Here is a 19,286-nt window from a genome sequence, read left to right as displayed (position 1 = left end):
TTTTGGGACTCTAACTCCCAGAAGCCCTGGCCAGCTTGGCCAATGGTCAATGATTATCTATACTGAATGGTCAGGAGTTCTGGAAGCTGAAGCCCAAAACACCTTGAGGGCCACAGGTTCTGCAGGCCTATAATATCCCTCCTTTTATTTCCTCTATCTTCTACAGAGAACGAATAGGATTAGAAATAGGCAACTTAGGTGTGATAGAAAAGAGAAATGGGAAAACTAGAGGAATACCTCTGCACCAAAGATGACTTTAGGTACATAGCTGAGTGCAAAGTTTTCAAGGTATGTGATGATCAATAAGATAAATGCTAATTTGGGGTTGGAGGTAGCAAGCAGATTGAAAGGAGATAGGTTCAAAGACAATAGATCCAAACTCAAGAAGAAAAAACAGAAAAAAAAGGTACTGGGAGGCATGGCAAGAGATGTCCAAGTAGTATACATGGCAAAACTACCTTTACCTGCTTCAGAAATCTGTTAGATGCTTGACTGTACTTTGCTAGCACATTTGACAGAGTAGAACTTGCATACTCAAACTGGGGGTTGTAGATAAAATCTGAACTGAAAAACTTCATCTTCTCCCTCTCCACATTGGAAGGCTTGATGGCAGTGAGAATACAGAACTTCCTTCCAGCTGGGTCTCCTTCTTTTAAACAGCTTTTGGACATCTGCAACGGCTTTGGCTTCGTCAGGTTGGTGAAGGAATGCCTTTTCGCCTTGGTTTTGGCTTGACTTTGCAATCCTATGCTGCTTCCTGCCACAGAAATGCTGTGCGTTAACTTGACACTGCTAGGTACTGGGCTGGTGATAAAAAGAGAAGCCTGTTTATTGAGGCAACACCACCCATTTCTGAATAAAGGCACAGGGGCCTTGTGACGTTCATTGCTCCGGGAACCACTAATTGGTTTTGTGGATTTCCGCAGTCTTTTGTAGCAAGTTGATGGATGCTTCTGGAAAAGGTGCTTTTTCTCCTCTTTGCTCTGCAAGATGACATTATAACTACTAGTCCCTGTGGTGAATGTGTCCTTAAGAATTCGAGGCCGGGATATGTGCTGAGTGCTGTTGTTTTCATTTTTAAGGATTGACTGGTGTTCTTCAGGACTCAATACTGTTTTCTTGGAAAGCTCTTGCTGAGGCCAGTGGAGTTTTTCTGTATGAAATAAAGAAAAATACAATGAGTAAATATGCTGCCCCTCATACCTCACAACCTCTGAGGAAAATGCTTATGGAACATGGCCATACAGCCCGGAAAACTCACAGCAACCCAGTGATTCCGACCATGAAAGCCTTCGAAAATACATACGCTGCCTCTTATTTATATGTACTGTTGAGGTTCAGTGCCCAAATAGTTCTAGTCCCTATTCCTAATTAGAGACTAGAAACGAGGAGATTAAAATACAATAGTTAAATTCTGCTGAAGAACTAAGGGGTGGTTATAATCAAATCAAGCCAAGAAAGTGCCAAGATGGTGCCATGTTTGACTGTTCCTGCATCATGGATTTTATAGTCTCAGATTGATGCAAACACGCATACATATAATAAAAGTTCCTTTTTCCTCTCTTTCCTTTCTGTATTTTTCCCTCTCAGCTTTATCCTTCAATTCAGCGTCCTTGTATCTCTCTTGTTCCTAAACATCTTGTCCCTCTTTGTTCCAAAACAAAACAATCTTTTTCTAAACCATCTTTGGTGCATTTTTCCCTCCTCTCTTCTCTGTCAGGCCAATTTGATCTCTCTTTTTACCTCTCACCCAAACCTCTGTCCTCGTGCTCAGCAATGCTTATCTATACCCAATTCCTTCATTCTTCGCTCTTTTCTCTCTCTCTCCTCCCATCTATTTTCCCCATTCACAAAACTCCTCATAAAATTCACTTTTGCTCCAACACTACTTTAAAGACCTTGTACATTAGTAGACATCAAACCAGCTTAAAATATTTTTGTAACTCCACTTTTTATTAAAATGGATGAGGACAATCAAGAATTCAGAAGATCAGAACTTTGAAGGGGAACAGTGACAAACCTAGGAAAGTTTTGTTTTGTTTTTGTTTTGGTGTCAGGAGTGACTTAAAAAACTGCAAGTCGCTTCTGGTGTGAAAGAATTGGTTGTCTGCAAAGATGTTGCCCAGGGGACGCCCGGATGTTTGATGTTTTACCATCCTGTGGAAGGCTTCTCTCATGTCTCTGCATGAAACCGGTCAGGGACAAAGTGCACAAGAGGTTTCCTAAAAGCAGAATCATTGAGCATGTAGTTAATTCTACATGAATCCATACTACGGATGTTAATGGAGAAAACAACAACAACAACAACAACAACAGCAACTTGGAGGTCATATGACACCATAAGAAATATGGCTACATATGGGACCTTAGTATCCACTGAGGCTTGGTTTAAAAACCCCTGTGGATACTAAAACTCATAGATGCTCAAGTCCCAGCCAGTTTGAATCAGGAATTTTAAATTTGTGTTTTATGTTTAATCTTGATATTGTATATTTTAGTATGTATTTTGTAGAAGTATGTTTTAATATATGTATTTTATAGAATGTCTTAGACAACTATATGCGTTTAGCAATGTTGTAACCCATCTCGAGCCACAAGGAGAGACGGGTAAGAAATAAAATTATTATTATTATTATTATTATTATTATTATTATTATTATTATTACTACTACTACTACTACTATACAGTGGTACAATAAAATGGCATTCCTAGGGTTTGTAGGGGGAAATTCAAACTGATGATTGAATCTGTGGATGCAGAATCTGCGACTATGAAGGGCCAGCTATAAATCCTGGCAACCCAAATCTAGAAAGGGAGAAATGCACCTTCAAATATACAACAGACAATGTTTTGTAAGTCCATCTCTTTGTCAAACTTAAGACTGTACTAGAAAAAAGAAAATAGTTGCTTTAATAGCATTTGTTTTATGTTACAAAAATGATTTCATAGACAAAAAGATCCTCTGTTTTGGAAGGGGAAAAAGGGCTAATGTTGATCTGTCTAGAGTAGACGCTCTGCTTTAAACACAACTGAACTACATTTTTAATTAAGCCAAGAGACACTTGGGGCTCAGGAGACCATTGGGGACCAAAGGAACAAATAATTGTTGCTGTAATGGCATCTTCTCATTCCATTACGGAACCCAAAAGATTTCAGTTGTGACTATTTCCCATTGATTTCACTGAATCTACTCCTTCAGGAGAGATAAGGTGGGGTAATGAACAATGGGATTTGCAGTACCTTCACCCACATCCAGAAACCTATAAATAGTAATAAAAGTCAGTGCTTGTATGTATGCGTGTGCATATGTTTCTTAAAGACTTCCTATTAGCTCCCACTTCCAGAGACCACTGCGACCCCCACCAATGATGGACCTGGACCAAATTTGGGACACGGACCCTCCCATGACCCACTTTACAACCTGTTGAAGTTTGGGGGAGGATGGAGGATGGACCATGGACGATGGGATTTGCTGTACCATCACCAACTTCCATAGATTACCACAAATCCCGAACCTCATCAGCCATGGATCTCAATCAAACTTGGGACACAGATCCCCCATGACACACTTTATGTCCTATTGAGGTTTGAGGGAGAGTGAGCAATGAACGATAGGATTTGCAGTAGCTTCACCCACATCCAGAAACTACTGAAAACTCATCAGCCATGGATATGGATCAAACTTGACACACAGACTCCCCATGACCCACTTTACATCTAGATCAGGTTTGGGGGAGGATGGGACATGAATGATGGGGTTTGCAGTAACTTCACCCACAGAAACTACTAAAAACCCATTAGCCAAGGATATGGACCAAACTTGACACACAACTCCCCTTCCCCCCACAACTCACTTTATGTCCTAGTGAGGTTTGAGGGAGGCTGGGCAATGAACAATGGGATTTGCAGTACTTTCACCCACATCCAGAAACTACTGAAAACCCATCAGCCATGGATATAGATCAAACTTGGCACACAGACCCGCAAATGACCCACTTTATGTCCTGGTAAGGTTTGTGGGAGGATGGACCTTGGATGATGGGATTTGCTGTAGCTTCACCCACATCCAAAGGCTACATGCTTGGAGCATGGAAAGTGCTTCAGTTATTTCTCACAGCTTATGACAGTCACAAGAATCACCATGGAATGGGATCCAAGTCAATGGCTGTTAAGGAGAAAGACTAATGGTACCCAACAAAACTTGGTAACACATCAGAAAAGTATTGGCTGTGTGCCTGATCAACATCTATTAAAAAGGAGAAAGATGGAGTTCAAAACAAATCCCCATCTAAGCTTAAGTATTTGCTTCTTTGTTTGAACAATGATTTGCCATATTAAATATGTATAATGTATTTTAATGATGTATTTTTATAGTTTTAATTGATATGTACTGTTTTATTATTATGTTCTTGGCATTAAATGTTGCCAATTGTTGTAAGCCGCCCTGAGTCCCCCTGGGTGAGAAGAGCGGGGTATAAATGTTGGAAATAAACAAATAATAAATGGATCTACAGCAAATTCTAATGGGTCCATTCATAATATCCAAAAACAAAAAATACATCGCTGAGTACCCAAGTTAATATAATAATAAGCACCGTGGTGTCTTTTAAAACAGTTGTAACACTTTTAACAGCTTCAATTATTCATTTTAAAAATAATACTAGGTTTAGTTCTATTTAAATGTTTACAATATAAAATAATCTATAATAATAATCATAACTTGCTCCCTGCCTCTCCTCATGGTTCTAGTCTTTATAGGCTTCAGGTTTTAAATTGTGCATTGTATTACAGTAGAGTCTCACTTATCCAAGCTAAACGGGCTGGCAGAAGCTTGGATAAGCGAATATCTTGGATAATAAGGAGGGACTAAGGAAAAGCCTATTAAACATCAAATTAGGTTATGATTTTACAAATTAAGCACCAAAACATCATGTTATACAACAAATTGGACAGAAAAAGTAATTCAATACGCAGTAATGTTATGTTGTAATTACTGTATTTACGAATTTAGCACCAGAATATCACAATATATTGAAAATATTGACTACAAAAATGGCTTGGATTATCCAGAGGCTTGGATAAGTGAGGCTTGGATAAGCAAGACTCTACTGTATTTTAATCCCTTTGGGTCTCTTCGTGAGAAAAAAACATTATATAAATAAATGTAATAGTAATAATAATAATTATGATAAGGGAGAGAAAAAAGAAGCAGGCAGGAAGAAACAAAATTATCCACTCAACTAATGTCTGTCATTGAGGCAGATGGGTTTAACACAGTGAAAAACAAAACACTTGGTCTGCATGACTCTAGAGGCCCCATCTACACTGCCATACAATCCAGTTTCTGAAGCCAAATTTGAACTGGATTATATGGGAGTGTAGAAGGTGCCTAGGGCCCTTCCACACAGGTTATAAAACCCCACATTATCTGCTTTAAACTGGATTATATAGCAGTATGGACTCAGATAACCCAGTTCAAAGCAGATATTGTGGATGATCTGTCTAGACATTCTGGGTTATATGGCTGTGTGGAAGGGGCCTTAGTGGGATGGGGCCTGTAATCTAATGGCCAAAGAAAACCCCTTGAGGGATGAGAGGCAAGAAAGAAGAGCTGTACTCACCAGTGACACAAATTGACTCCAGCATCATTCGTGATCAGAGCCGTTTCTGTGTCTGTCTCTCCTTCCCCTTTTTACTTTTTGCCCCAAAGATGGCACTGCCCAGTTGTGATGGAAAGGGAGGATGGAGTGGTTACGACCACTAGGCTTGCCAGGCTCTGTACTACTACTAGCTCCCTCCTTGGAGGCAGCCGCCCCAGAGCGGTTCTCTCCGTTGCTAGGACACCCGCCAATCCCCGCCCACCACAGCTCGCTCTCAACTGCGGCTGCGCAATTTGGCAGAATGGAACCAGCCTCAGAACGACGAGCAGGAGGTGGTCTGCTTTTCTTAGAAGTTGGAAGAATGCACCCGCGCTTCATTGTTAGCATGGTGTAGTGGTTAGAGCGCTGGACTACAGCTCTAGAGGGACAGAGTTCGAATCTCCGCTGGTTTGGAACGGTAACCCATAGGGCAACCTGGGAAAAGCCATATACTCTCTCAGCTTGAGGGGAAGAAAAACAAAGGCAAATTATTTTGCCCTAGGGTTGCCATCAGTTGGCAACAAATTGAAGGCACCCTACAACCACAGACATTTTAGATCAGAATGGGCAGCCCGGCCTTCCAGATGATGTTGGTCTCAAGCCTTAGTATAATATACTGGTAGTGTACAGGGTGTTTGAAAAAGAACTCCCTATTCACTATTTAATTTAAATGGTGAATAGGGAGTTCTTTTTCAAACACCTTGTTATTATATCTATATATATATAAAAGAGTGATGGCATCAGGGCAGCGGACAAAACAACAAAACTACAGGCCCCCCAACCTCGAAATTTGACAACGCAACCCATCTTCCACGGCTCTAGGTTGATACAACAAAAAGAAAAGAAAAATAAAGTCCTAATTAGAGGGAGAGGAATAATTGTTTTTATCCAATTGCTGCCAGTTAGAAGGCTAAGCTCCACCCACTTGGTCTCCTAGCAACCGACTCAGCCCAGGGGACAGGCAGAGTTAGGCTTCACTTAGGCCTCTTCCACAGATTATCTAATTTGCACTGGATTATATGGCAGTGTAGACTCACGGCCCTTCCACACAGCTATATAACCCATTTAGAATCTTATATTATCTGCTTTGAACTGGATTATCTTGACTCCACACTGCCATATAATGCAGTCATGCCGGTCACATGACCTTAGAGGTGTCTACGGACAATGCTGGCTCTTCGACTTTGAAATGGAGATGAGCACCAACCCCCAGAGTCAGACACGACTGGACTTAATGTCAGGGGAAAACCTTTACCCTTTACCTTAACTACCACCAATTCCTCAATACTTCATTTCCCATACCACCATACTTCGCCACAGCAACGCGTGGCCGGGCACAGCTAGTGTATTGTATAATAATATACAGTAGAGTCTCGCTTATCCAACGTTCTGGATTATCCAACACATTTTTGTAGTCAATGTTTTCAATATATGATGATATTTTGGTGCTAAATTCGTAAATACAGTAATTACTACATAGCATTACTGTGTATTGAACTACATTTTTGGTCAAATTTGTTGTATAACATGATGTTTTGGTGCTTAATTTGTAAAATCATAACCTAATTTGATGTTTAATAGGCTTTTCCTTAATCCCTCCTTATTATCCAACATATTCGCTTATCCAACATTCTGCCGGCCCGTTTATGTTGGATAAGTGAGACTCTACTGTAGTACAATACAATAATATATAATAATTGTCTATTGTATGTTACATGTAATATTACTAATAATATTGCAGCATAGTATATTATATAATAATAATAATAACTTTATTTTTATACCCCGCCCCATCTCCCTGGAGGGACTCGGAGCGGCTTACATGGGGCCATGCCCGACATAAAAGTACAATCACAGCAATAAAACAGTAAAAACAATTTTTCACATCAATAAGACATCAACATCAGTAATACCAGTCATAAAAATCAATATACTGCATAAAATATTAAAAACGGGAGGCTAAAAACAGATCTGGGCCAAAGTGCAAAAGACATCACATGGGAAAGGTAGTTTCATGGCTAAAATAATCAATAAAGTGCAAGTAATTATGGCCAGGCATCCTATTGTTGAGTGGGCAGATGAATCAGCCTACAAAATTAATCCTCAAATTATATATAATATTATGTATATATAGTATATGGCGGACCGAAAGGTCCCAGGTTCAAATCCCGGGAGCGGAATGAGCACCCGCTGGTAGCTCCAGCTCCTGCCAACCTAGCAGTTCGAAAACATGCAAATGTGAGTAGATCAATAGGTACTGCTTCGGTGGGAAGGTAACGGCGCTCCATGCAGTCATGCCGGCCACATGACCTTGGAGGTGTTTACGGACAATGCCGGTTCTTTGGCTTAGAAATGGAGATGAGCACGAACCCCCAGAATCAGTCACAACTGGACTTATCGTCAGGGGAAGACTTTTACCTTTTTTATAGTGGTATGGTACAATATAGTAATATATAATGCTAATATTGTGTATAGGGACATACGTAGGTCTATATAGAGACCATCAAATGCAGCATTGCCCAAACACGAATCAAGGAACATGAAAGGCACTGCAGACTAACTCAACCAGAGAGGTCAGCCATAGGAGAGCACTTGATGAACCAACCTGGACACTGCATATTGTTTGAGAAGACAGAAATACTGGACCACTCTAACAACTATCATGTCAGACTACACAGAGAAGCCATTGAAATCCACAAGCATGTGAACAGTTTCAACAGGAAAGAGGAAACCATGAAAATGAATAAAATCTGGCTACCAGTATTAAAGAAAACTCTGAAATCAGAACAGTAAATAAAGAACAACACACTGAAAAAAGAAATTCCAGACATGAAACAACCAGGGACAGCTAACACCTCCCAACAAAGGATTCTCCCAGACAGAAAGAAACCAGACTTTGAGCCGCAGGGCCATCAAATGGTAATCAAGGTTAATTACGACATCCACACCTGCCTCCAAAAGACAAGTTCTTTCTCCCACCCTGGACCTTACACAGATATATAAACATCCCTTGCTTTATTTCCAACATACCTCACAACCTCTGAGGATGCCTGCCACAGTTGTGGGCAAAACGTCAGGAGAGAAAGCTTCTGGAACATGGCCATACAGCCAGAAAGACTCACAGCAACCCACTCATATTTTGCAATGCTAATAATATAATATATTGTATATGCATATAATAATAATAATATTATAATGTAATACCATGCAATACTAATAATATAATAATACTGTAATATAGTAATACTAATATATTAGATATCATTATTACTGGCAATATATAATAATATATAATGATATACTATTTTATTATTGCATATTTGTATATTTTAAGTTGTAATGTTTTTGATTTGAGCCTCTTTGAGTCTCCGTATAGAGAGATAAAGTGAGATATAAATAAATAAGAAATAAAGCCAATGTCATTTCCATATTGTCGATTACCCGGGCAGAGGCCACTAGGGGGTGTAAGAGAGGGAAACATAGTCCATTTTATGGGGGGTGGAGGGTGGGATGAAGGAGGAAAACAATTTCCCTGTTTTCCTGTTAATCCTCTGATCCATGCCCCCATCATGAAAACAACTGTTGTTTATGATATGGGGAGTGGGAATGACCAGCACAAACGGGGGAAATGGTTTTCTTCCAACAACTCCCCCCATAAGATGGACTATCTTTCTCTCTCTAGCATCACCTAGTGGCCTCCATCCAGATAATCCAACGATTCCCAAAGTGGGTTCTACCGTTCCCTGGTGGGTGCTGCAGCGATCCTGGGGGGTGGTGATGGCACCTATTAGGACACGGGGTGAGGCCAGGGGAGGGGTGGAGCCTCTTCCCAAGTTCCGGAGAGAGGGCTGAGCACCTGAGGCGCCTGTTAGGACACAGGGGGTGGAGCTAGAGGAGTGGGCGTGGCTTCTTCCAAGAGCCCGAGACAGGGCTGAGAATCTATACCTCTCCGGAGGTGCTTGTTAGAGGGCGGAGCTAGGGAAGGGGCGGGGCCTCCTTCCAAGAGCCCGAGACAGGGCTGAGCCTCTATACCTCTCCTGAGAGGCCTTTTAAGACTAAAGGGCAGGGCTAAGGGTGGGGGCGGGGCCTCTTCCCAAGAGCGCGAGACACGGCTGAGCCTCTGTATACCTCCCGTGAGGCGCCTGTTAGAACATGGGGGCGGGGTATAGAGGTTCAGCTCCGTCAGGCACTTGGGAAGAGGCCACACCCCCTCCTCTAGCCCCACCCCTTGTGTCCTGGCAGGCGCCGCAGGACAGGGATAGAAGCTCAGCCCTGCCTCAGAGCTCGTAACTCCGCCCATCCCAGTCCTGGCTGCCCATTTGTGGCCCTGCCCATCTCCCCCTCCCAGCCTTGCATCTTGGACTAGGGGAGAGGCTCAGTCCCGCCCTCTTGAGCAGGAGCCACGCCCACCCCTCTAAGCCACACCCCCTTTCCAGGGAGCCCTGAGTAATATTTTTTCTGGAAAGGAGGCAGTGGGCCAAATAAGTTTGGGAACCACTGAGATAATGAAACAGTACTGTCATTTCAACCAATGATAGGGAATGTGTTGTCGAAGGCTTTCATGGCCGGAATAACTGGGTTGCTGTGAGTTTTCTGGGCTGTATAGCCACATTCCAGAAGCATTCTCTCTTGACGTTTCACCACATCTATGGCAGACGTCCTCAGAGGTTGTGAGGTCTATTAGAAACTAGGCAAGTGGGGTTTATATATCTGTGGAATATCCAGGGTGGGAGAAAGAACTCTTGTCTGTTTGAGGCAAGTGTGAACATTGCAATTGGCCGCCTTAATTAGCATTGAATGGCCTTGCAGATTCAAAGCCTGGCTGTTGGAATGTTGGGAGTCAGGGTAAGAGAAGTATGATTTTGCTCAGGCCTTTTCCACACAGCTGTATAAAATCCACATTGAACTGGATTGTATGGCAGTGTGGAGGAGGAGAGAGAGACTAGAACATTTTAAAAGTAGTTGAAAATGTGTGACGAGAGGGGATTAATTCAGACCATTCCTGCCAGAACTGGAACAGTTGGGCAGCACGCGTCGGATCTCAATTTTGCTCCACAAATGTTTTGTCATCAGTCAATCATAGATACCTTTTTTCTTTCTAGAAGCAGCTTTGTACTTTGGAGATCTCCCAGGCATGGATAAAGCACCTAAAGAGAAGGAGAGGGCCAAATAGTATCAGATAATATTATGCAACTTTCCTAGTGTAACATGAGCAAATATTTACTACAACGTTTTGTCACTTTTGGATCCTATCTTTCCTCCAGAGTACTCAAAGGGATGACCATGGCTTGGCCCTCTTCCATTTGTTCCTTACAACAACCCTGTGAAGGCGTTCAGGTTAAGAAAACATAACTGATTGAAGATTCAATTAATTTTACAGTTCAGTAAGCATTTTAGACTTGTTCTTCCAAGTCACTGTCCAACATGTCCAACAACCCTGTCATTCTTACTGGTTGGATATTTGGACATAAATACAAATATTCCTTAGTTAAAAAAGGCCCCTTCTACACTGTCCTTATATCCCAGGATCTGATCCCAAGTTATCGGCTTTGAACTGGATTATATGCGTCTCCACTATCAGATAATCTGGGATAAACAGATAATCTGGGATCAGATCCTAGAACAGTGGTTCACAACCTGTGGGTCCCCGGGTGTTTTGGCCTACAACTACAATCCCAGCCAGTTTACCAGCTGTTAGGATTTCTGGAAGTTGAAGGCCAAAACATCTGGGGACTCACAGGTTGAGAACCACTGTCCTAGAAGGACAGTATAGAAGGGGTTAAAGTAGATGAGTTCCTGGGCTTTACTTCTTTAGCAGGGAAAAGAAGAGCAGTTCAACGTTTTTCAGTAAACTTTTAATTCCAAACAAATGATATTCACATGTGAGATTAAACAACTGGGTCAAGCAAGCCTTGATAAGTAAACAAAAACATTTTGAACCTTCTAGACATCACTTCCAAAATTTATCTTGGGATTTTTTTTTCTTTTGACAGCCTCAGGTCTTTTTTTTTTTAATGATTTCTATTTTGGTGGCAGAGCTTTTAGATCTATGCTATTTCAGCATGCCGGAATAGCTGATGAGTCATGCTAATGTGCTCCCCTTTTCTTTCAGTTTTGCTCTTCAAACATGCTCAGTAAGGGATTCTGCAGGCAGCTGTTTCAGCTTGCTTGTTCTGCGTAAACATACATAGCTGCAGTTGGGCCATCTAGAGAAGGGCTTCCTAAACTTTTCTCACGACAACCCCTTTCCACCCAATATATTTTTACATGACCAAGGTATATCTATACACATAATAAAAGTAAAATATGTATGTGTGTGTATGACGGGGCTGTCCACTTACACAGACAAGCTCCTGCCTCCACAAACAGCTATAGTTGCCACTGCACAGGAGACACCAATGGCCCTCCCTCCAATGACATTACAGGTTATAGAGAGTGCCGTGAACATGTACAAGAGCCCTGCCAATGTCCTCTGCAAACACCATACTGCTCACCACCCAAGTGAAGGCTTTTATATGGGGACAATTTCATCCTAGATTTTCTGTTTTTCCTCCACCACAGACATCCCAGTGTTTCTTACTCTCTCCATTGGTGTGGAATTTTCACTACCCTGCCCACTGCCTCTCCCATAACCCTTTCCCTTTCCTATTCTTTTTTTTATGGTACACAGCAAACAGAGGAATTGATCAGCAACTGATCATGCTAGAGACGTTTGGGGAGAATTCACCATGATTTATAGAAGTTGTAGGTACTGGGATGTATAGTCCACCTGCAATCTAAGAGCACTCTGAACTTCACCAACAATGATCATAGAATCATAGAATAGTAGAGTTGGAAGAGACCTCATGAGCCATCCAGTCCAACCCCCTGCCAAGAAGCAGGAAATCACATTCAAAGCACCACCGACAGATGGCCATCCAGCCTCTGTTTAAAAGCCTCCAAAGAAGGAGCCTCCACCACAGCCCGGGGGAGAGAGTTCCACTGTAGAACAGCTCTCACAGTGAGGAAGTTCTTCCTGATGTTCAGGCGAAATCTCCTTTCCTGTAGTTTGAAGCCATTGTTCCGCGTCCTAGTCTGCAGGGCAGCAGAAAACAAGCTTGCTCCCTCCTCCCTATGACTTCCCTTCACGTATTTGTACATGGCTATCATGTCTCCTCTCAGCCTTCTCTTCTGCAGGCTAAAAATGCCCAGTTCTTTAAGCCGCTCCTCATAGGGCTTGTTCTCCAGAACTTTGATTATTTTAGTTGCCCTCCTCTGGACACATTCCAGCTTGTCAACATCTCCTTTCAACTGCGGTGCCCAGAATTGGACACAGTATTCCAGGTGTGGTCTGACCAAGGCAGAATAGAGGGGTAGCATACCTTCCCTGGATCTAGACGCTATACCCCTATTGATGCAGGCCAGAATCCCATTGGCTTTTTTAGCAGCCACATCACATTGTTGGCTCATGTTTAACTTGTTGTCCACAAGGACTCCAAGATCTTTTTCACACGTACTGTCGAGCCAGGCGTCCCCCATTCTGTATCTTTGCATTCCATTTTTTCTGCCAAAGTGAAGTATCTTGTATTTGTCCCTGTTGAACTTCATTTTGTTAGTTTCGCCCCATCTCTCTAGTCTGTTAATATCGTTTGAATTCTGCTCTTTTCTTCTGGAATGTTGGCTATCCCTCCCAGTTTGGTGTCATCTGCAAACTTGATGATCGTGCCTTCTAACCCTTCGTCTAAGTTGTTAATAAAGATATTGAACAGAACCGGGCCCAGGACGGAACGCTGCAGCACTCTACTTGTGACTTCTTTCCAAGATGAAGACGACGCATTGGTGAGCACCCTTTGGGTTCGTTTGCTTAGCCAATTACAGATCCACCTAACCGTAGTTTTGTCTAGCCCACATTTTACTAGTTTGTTTGCCAGAAGGTCGTGGGGGACTTTGTCGAAGGCCTTACTAAAATCCAGGTACGCTACATCCACAGCATTCCCTGTATCGACCCAACTCGTAACTCTATCGAAAAAAGAGATCAGATTAGTCTGGCATGACTTGTTTTTGGTAAATCCTTGTTGGCTATTAGCAATGACTGCATTTGTTTCTAAGTGTTCGCAGACCACTTCCTTAACGATCTTTTCCAGAATCTTGCCTGGTATCGACGTGAGGCTGACCGGATGGTAATTGTTTGGGTCGTTCTTTTTTCCCTTCTTGAAGAATGGACCTGGAATTAACTTGGCACACAGAACCCCCATGACCAGGAAAAAAATTACTGGCTATATTTAGAGCTATTTATAGGAGTTGTAGTTTACCTACATCCAGAGTGCACTATGAACCCAAACAATGATGGATCTGGACCAAACTTGGCATACATACCTGATATGCCCAAATTTCAATACTGGTGGGTTTTGAGGGAATTGGCCTGGACATTTTGGAGTTGTAGGTACTAGGATTTATAGTTCACCTGCAATCAGTGAGCACTCTGAACTCCACTAAAGATGGAATTGGAGCAAACGTGGCACATAGAGCTCTCATGACCAGCAAAAAGTACTGGAGGTCTTTAGGGAAAGTTCCCCTTGATTTGGGGAGTTGTAGTTCACCTACATCCAGAGAGCACTGTGAACAACACCAATGGATCTGGACCAAACTTGGCAACATATCTGATATGCCAAAAATTTATTACTTGGGGGTGGGGGTGAACTGATCTTTTCTGTGGGTTGTAGTTGACCCACAACCAGAGAAACTGTGACCTCCACCGATGATGAACCTGGACCAAATTTGGCACACAGAACCCCCATGACTTATTACCTACTGGAGGGGTTTGAGAGGACTGACTCACCATAGTGGGAGTTGTAGTTTACCCTACAGCCAGAGAACACACTGAACCCCACCAATGATGCATCTACAGCAAACATGCCCAACATAACAAACTGAAATACTGATGGAGTTTTTTGGAGTTAACCTGGCATGATGTGAGTTGTAGTTTACCCGCAATCTTATGCATTTTGTACAATTAAAAATTGACTTTTTCAAATAACCTGGGCAACGCCAAGTACGCAAGCTAGTAGATATATTAAATAGGCACACAAATCAAACATTTGCTGGTAACAAATCAGCATTTACAAGCCTTGCTAAACCGACTGATTATCCTTTTTATGAAGCTGAATGATCTTCTGCAGAGTCCACTTAAACACTGCACAACTGATTTGTGTAAATGTCTAAAACAACCACTAGGTGACATTCAGTAAACTTTTACTGCTGTCAGTTTTTTGGGGACCCCAACACTGGGGTGCCAAAATTTGGGGTTGGGAGCCACAGTTTGAAAGGCAGTTTAAGAAGACTAATATTTCATAGGATGAAGCTGTGGCACTGAAAGGCCAAATGTTGTTTATTAAGATAATATGATAAGACACAATATTAAATAAATACTAGGAATGAACCTGGATTTCTTTCCAAATGCCAAAATATTCATAGCTATCAATAGGAAACTACCAGCACTTAAAAATATTATTGAAACATTTTAAAGAGCTGCTATGGCAACATTAACCGAACGTGGGGAAAAAGAGATGATGAAGAGAAGGAAATATTTTTCAATAACTGGAAACCCAGGAATTAGCAATACCATGTGGATATTGCTAAGTATTAAATAGCTTAAGAATGTTGAGACTTAAACGTTAACCAATTAAAAATGTGGTTATATTGTATTTAAAATACTTTGAAATAATGGATGCATTGATTGACAGATACAAGTTCTAATTAATTTATTGTTTGTGTATGATAAAATATTTACCAATTCTAAAATAATCCTAAAACAGGATTAACATTATTTACCAGGAAATATCCCATATAGAGACAATATATATGTAGTTCTTGAAATATAATATTTTTAAAGCAAAATAAAAAACAGGAAAAGAATTATGACAGACTCAAGCCCCTTCCACACAGCTATGTAAAATCCACACTGAACTGGATTATATGGCAGTGTGGACTCAGATAACCCAATTCAAAGGGATATTCTGCCTTGGTATTCTGGGTTATATGGCTGTGTGGAAGGGCCCCAAGTTTAAAGCAGATATTGTGGGATATTCTGCCTTGATATTCTGGGTGATATGGCTGTGTGGAAGAGCCCTCAGGCCCCATCTACACTGCCATATAACATCCAGATTATCTGCTTTGAACTGGATTATATGGCTGTGTAGAAGAGGCCCCATGTAGATGGAGAAATAACATACTTGTATAACATTTCTTTATTTTTGCCGTTATAACGGTACTAAAAATCTACAGCTGAGTGAACAAAGGAAGCAATTCAAATATTTCTCTGTATAAGTCATTGCACATAACATTTCCTAATAGGGTTTGTTGAATGAATTTTAACTGCCAAACAGAGATGATGAATTTTCAGACAGCTATGTTCAAACTGAAATAACCACCAGAATGTACACGAGTCAAACAAAAGCTTTTGGGTTTTGTCCAATGAATGAAAAAACAATGGCCTGAAAATGAATTCATTATAAAATATTTAGTATGGTTTTTTGAAACAGCTGCTTTAATGTTGCCTAGCTGTTTTGATTAAAATGAAAGCAATTTTGCCACACAGCTGTAGTTTCCCTTTCTGTTCATTTTCAACTATCTCATAACACTGAGAACACAAAATTATTATTATGTTTATTTTAAAACAGGATTGTTTTAATACTATTGTTTAATTCTGTTTTAATATTTGTATACTTGTATATTTTAAGTTGTATTGAAATGCTTTTAGTCTAAGCCACTTTAAGTCTCCTAATGGAGATAAAAAAGGGATATAAATAAACATACAGTAGAGTCTCACTTATCCAACACTCGCTTATCCAATGTTCTGGGTTATCCAACGCATTTTTGTAGTCAATGTTTTCAATACATTGCGATATTATGGTGCTAAATTCGTAAATACAGTAATTACTACATAACATTACTGTGTATTGAACTGTCAAATTTGTTGTATAACATGATGTTTTGGTGCTTAATTTGTAAAATCATAACCTAATTTGATGTTTAATAAGCTTTTCCTTAATCCCTCCTTATTATCCAACATATTCACTTATCCAACTGCTGGCCCATTTATGTTGGATAAGTGAAACTCTATGGTAATAAAAAATTTTTAAAGTGAGATATGAACATCATCATCATCATTATTATGCCCTGCTTTTTCTCTCCACAAAGGAGACTCAAAATGGCTACAAATGAGATTCAAATCACAGTTCTGAACTCCATTATTTGATATATAAAATTGCTAAAATTAGAGAAAGCACCACAAAAGACCACCACGGCATTTGAATATTTTTACTTCATTGTGTAATAAAATAATCTAACAGATGAAAAGCTATGAAGACACAAGAACTTGAGTCTGCTTAACAGCAGCATTAAAATACTCTTTCAGACTTTTGTCATAGATATAGGGGTCCCTGCTGGCACAGTGTGTTAAAGCACTGAGCTGTTGAACTTGCGGACCAAAAGGTCCCAGGTTCAAATCCCGGGAGCAGATTGAGCTCCCGCTGTTAGCCCCAGCTCCTGCCAACCTAACAGTTCAAAAACATGCAAATGTGAGTAGATCAATAGGTACCGCTCCAGTGGGAAGGTAACGGCGCTCCATTCAGTCATGCCAGCCACATGACCTTGGAGATGTCTATGGATAACGCCGGCTCTTCAGCTTAGAAATGGAGATGAGCACGATTACGACTGGACTTAACGTCAGGGGAAATCTTTACCTTTTACATAAATATATCCATTGATTTAAAATAAAGTAAATTTCAAGTCATAGGCTTTTAACACAACAGGACAAGAAACTTGGTATAAATGTGAAACAGACTTTGTACATTTTTAGTGGCGTGGCGTGGCTTGGCATCACTAATCTGGATAATATCAAACCAAACAATTAATTTGCATTATATATAACATAAAAGCTGCAATACAGAATTAAAAAGAATATTTTGTATTTAATGTAACCAGTAGGTAGGGCATGCTGTGCTCGACTAGAATCTGTGGAACGAGGAAGGGGTGGGAAAAGTTGGAGAAAGATGGTGGGAGAGGCAAACACACCCTTGCACCAGGGTCAGATATGTTTAGAACCCTCAAACGTATTCACTGACAAATGTGAGATGCATCAGCAAAAAGTGCACTCTATGCAATTTGACCAGAAAAGTTGTGCATTACAGTTACAGCTCGCTTAGAATTCCTTCTTTAAGAAGAAAAGTGTCAGTACACCAAAGCTTCCAGCAATGGGAAAAAAAAAAACCTTGGGGTGCAGCTAATCTGTAGAATGAATCCACTTTAATTGGTATGAAATCATGGGGGCCATAGGTTTATAAGGTCTTGAGCCTTCTCTGCCAAAGAATGTTTTTACCGGATGTTTTTACCGTCCTTGTGAAAGGCATCTCTCATGTCCCCACATGGAGCTGATGCTGATAGAGGGAGGTCATCTGCGCTCTCCCCAAGTTGGATTCGAACCAACAACCTTCAGGCCAGCAACCCAACCTTCAAGTTATCCTGTCCTGCCAGCACAAGGATTTAACCCACTGCACCACCAAGAGCTCAGCTTTTATTTGGCTCAGCACTAGGATTAGTGTATTAGGCAAATTTAATGTGCACCCTGATTTTGGCAAAGTAATTTAGCCAAAAAAGATTAGCATTAGATTTGAGTAAATAGGTGGTTGGACAGGGAGTTGTTTGGCATGCTGTAATGCATCTTGGGAGGGAGGAAGGAAGGAAGCTTCCAAAATCACTGGCCACTTGCCACTGTCTCCCTGCAGAAACATGACTGCTATCAATACCATCTGCCAGCTTTTAGGAAGAGGGAAACTGGCAGAGGGAGAAGAAGCCTGGGGTGAGGAAAAAGCAAACTAACGTGTACAGGCTCATCTTGATTGTAAATGAAATAGTGTTCCCTTACTTATTGCGAGGGTTATGTTCCAGGACCATCTGCGATAAGTGAAAATCCACGAAGTAGGGACACTAGGCTTCTCCTTAGGAAGGAAGTAGAAAGAGAGAGGGAGGGAAGAAAGAGGAAGGGAAACATGGCACTGCTTCCTTTTCCTCCCGCTGCCGTTTGGGCTCTTTCTCCACCCCAACACCTGCACCCAACTGTAAATAATATTTTTTATGATTACAATATTATTTTAGTGTTTTTTTAAAAAAAAAACGCAAAAAAGCGAGTCCACGAAAAGTGAACCACAACGTAATGAAGTAATAACACTGTATATGATATATGAAATACAGTAGGGGTCTCACCTATCCAACACTCGCTTATCCAACATTCTGGATTATCCAACGCATTTTGTAGTCAATGTTTTCAATATATCATGATATTTTGGTGCTAAATTCGTAAACACAGTAATTACTACATAGCATTACTGTGTATTGAACTACTTTTTCTGTCAAATTTGTGGTATAACATGATGTTTTGGTGCTTAATTTGTAAAATCATAACCTAATTTAATGTTTAATAGGCTTTTCCTTAATCTCTCCTTATTATCCAACATATTCGCTTATCCAACGTTCTGCTGGCCCGTTTATGTTGGATAAGTGAGACTCTCCTGTATATGATCTTGAGTGTTAATGAAATGTATGGAAGAAATTGTAGATCAATACAGGAGTCTAATACAATTACAGGATAATTGGTCACTTGACCTACA

The 19,286-nt window shown here is 40.9% G+C and overlaps 1 protein-coding gene across 3 annotated transcripts in view; it reads right to left on the bottom strand.

The window, feature by feature from the left end:
• Positions 1 to 19,286, bottom strand: part of matcap2 (microtubule associated tyrosine carboxypeptidase 2) — a 58,028-nt gene that overhangs the window by 33,107 nt on the left and 5,635 nt on the right. Inside the window, exons 3-4 of one of the 3 annotated variants that reach the window (XM_062958107.1) lie at positions 10,728 to 10,787; positions 465 to 1,153 (exon numbers count right to left, since the gene is read on the bottom strand). In XM_062958107.1, the coding sequence (XP_062814177.1) occupies positions 465 to 1,153; positions 10,728 to 10,787 (749 nt within the window). Of the gene's footprint in view, positions 1 to 464; positions 1,154 to 5,622; positions 5,851 to 10,727; positions 10,788 to 19,286 lie in introns of those variants that run through there. The other 2 variants (XM_062958106.1, XM_003222326.4) reach the window with 2 other exon arrangements.

This window comes from Anolis carolinensis, chromosome 6 (assembly GCF_035594765.1).
Source record: "Anolis carolinensis isolate JA03-04 chromosome 6, rAnoCar3.1.pri, whole genome shotgun sequence".
In the NCBI taxonomy this organism is placed as follows: Eukaryota; Metazoa; Chordata; class Lepidosauria; order Squamata; family Dactyloidae; genus Anolis; species Anolis carolinensis.
The sequence above is the reverse complement of the archived record's forward strand: the minus strand, read 5'-3'. Positions and strand labels throughout refer to the sequence as shown.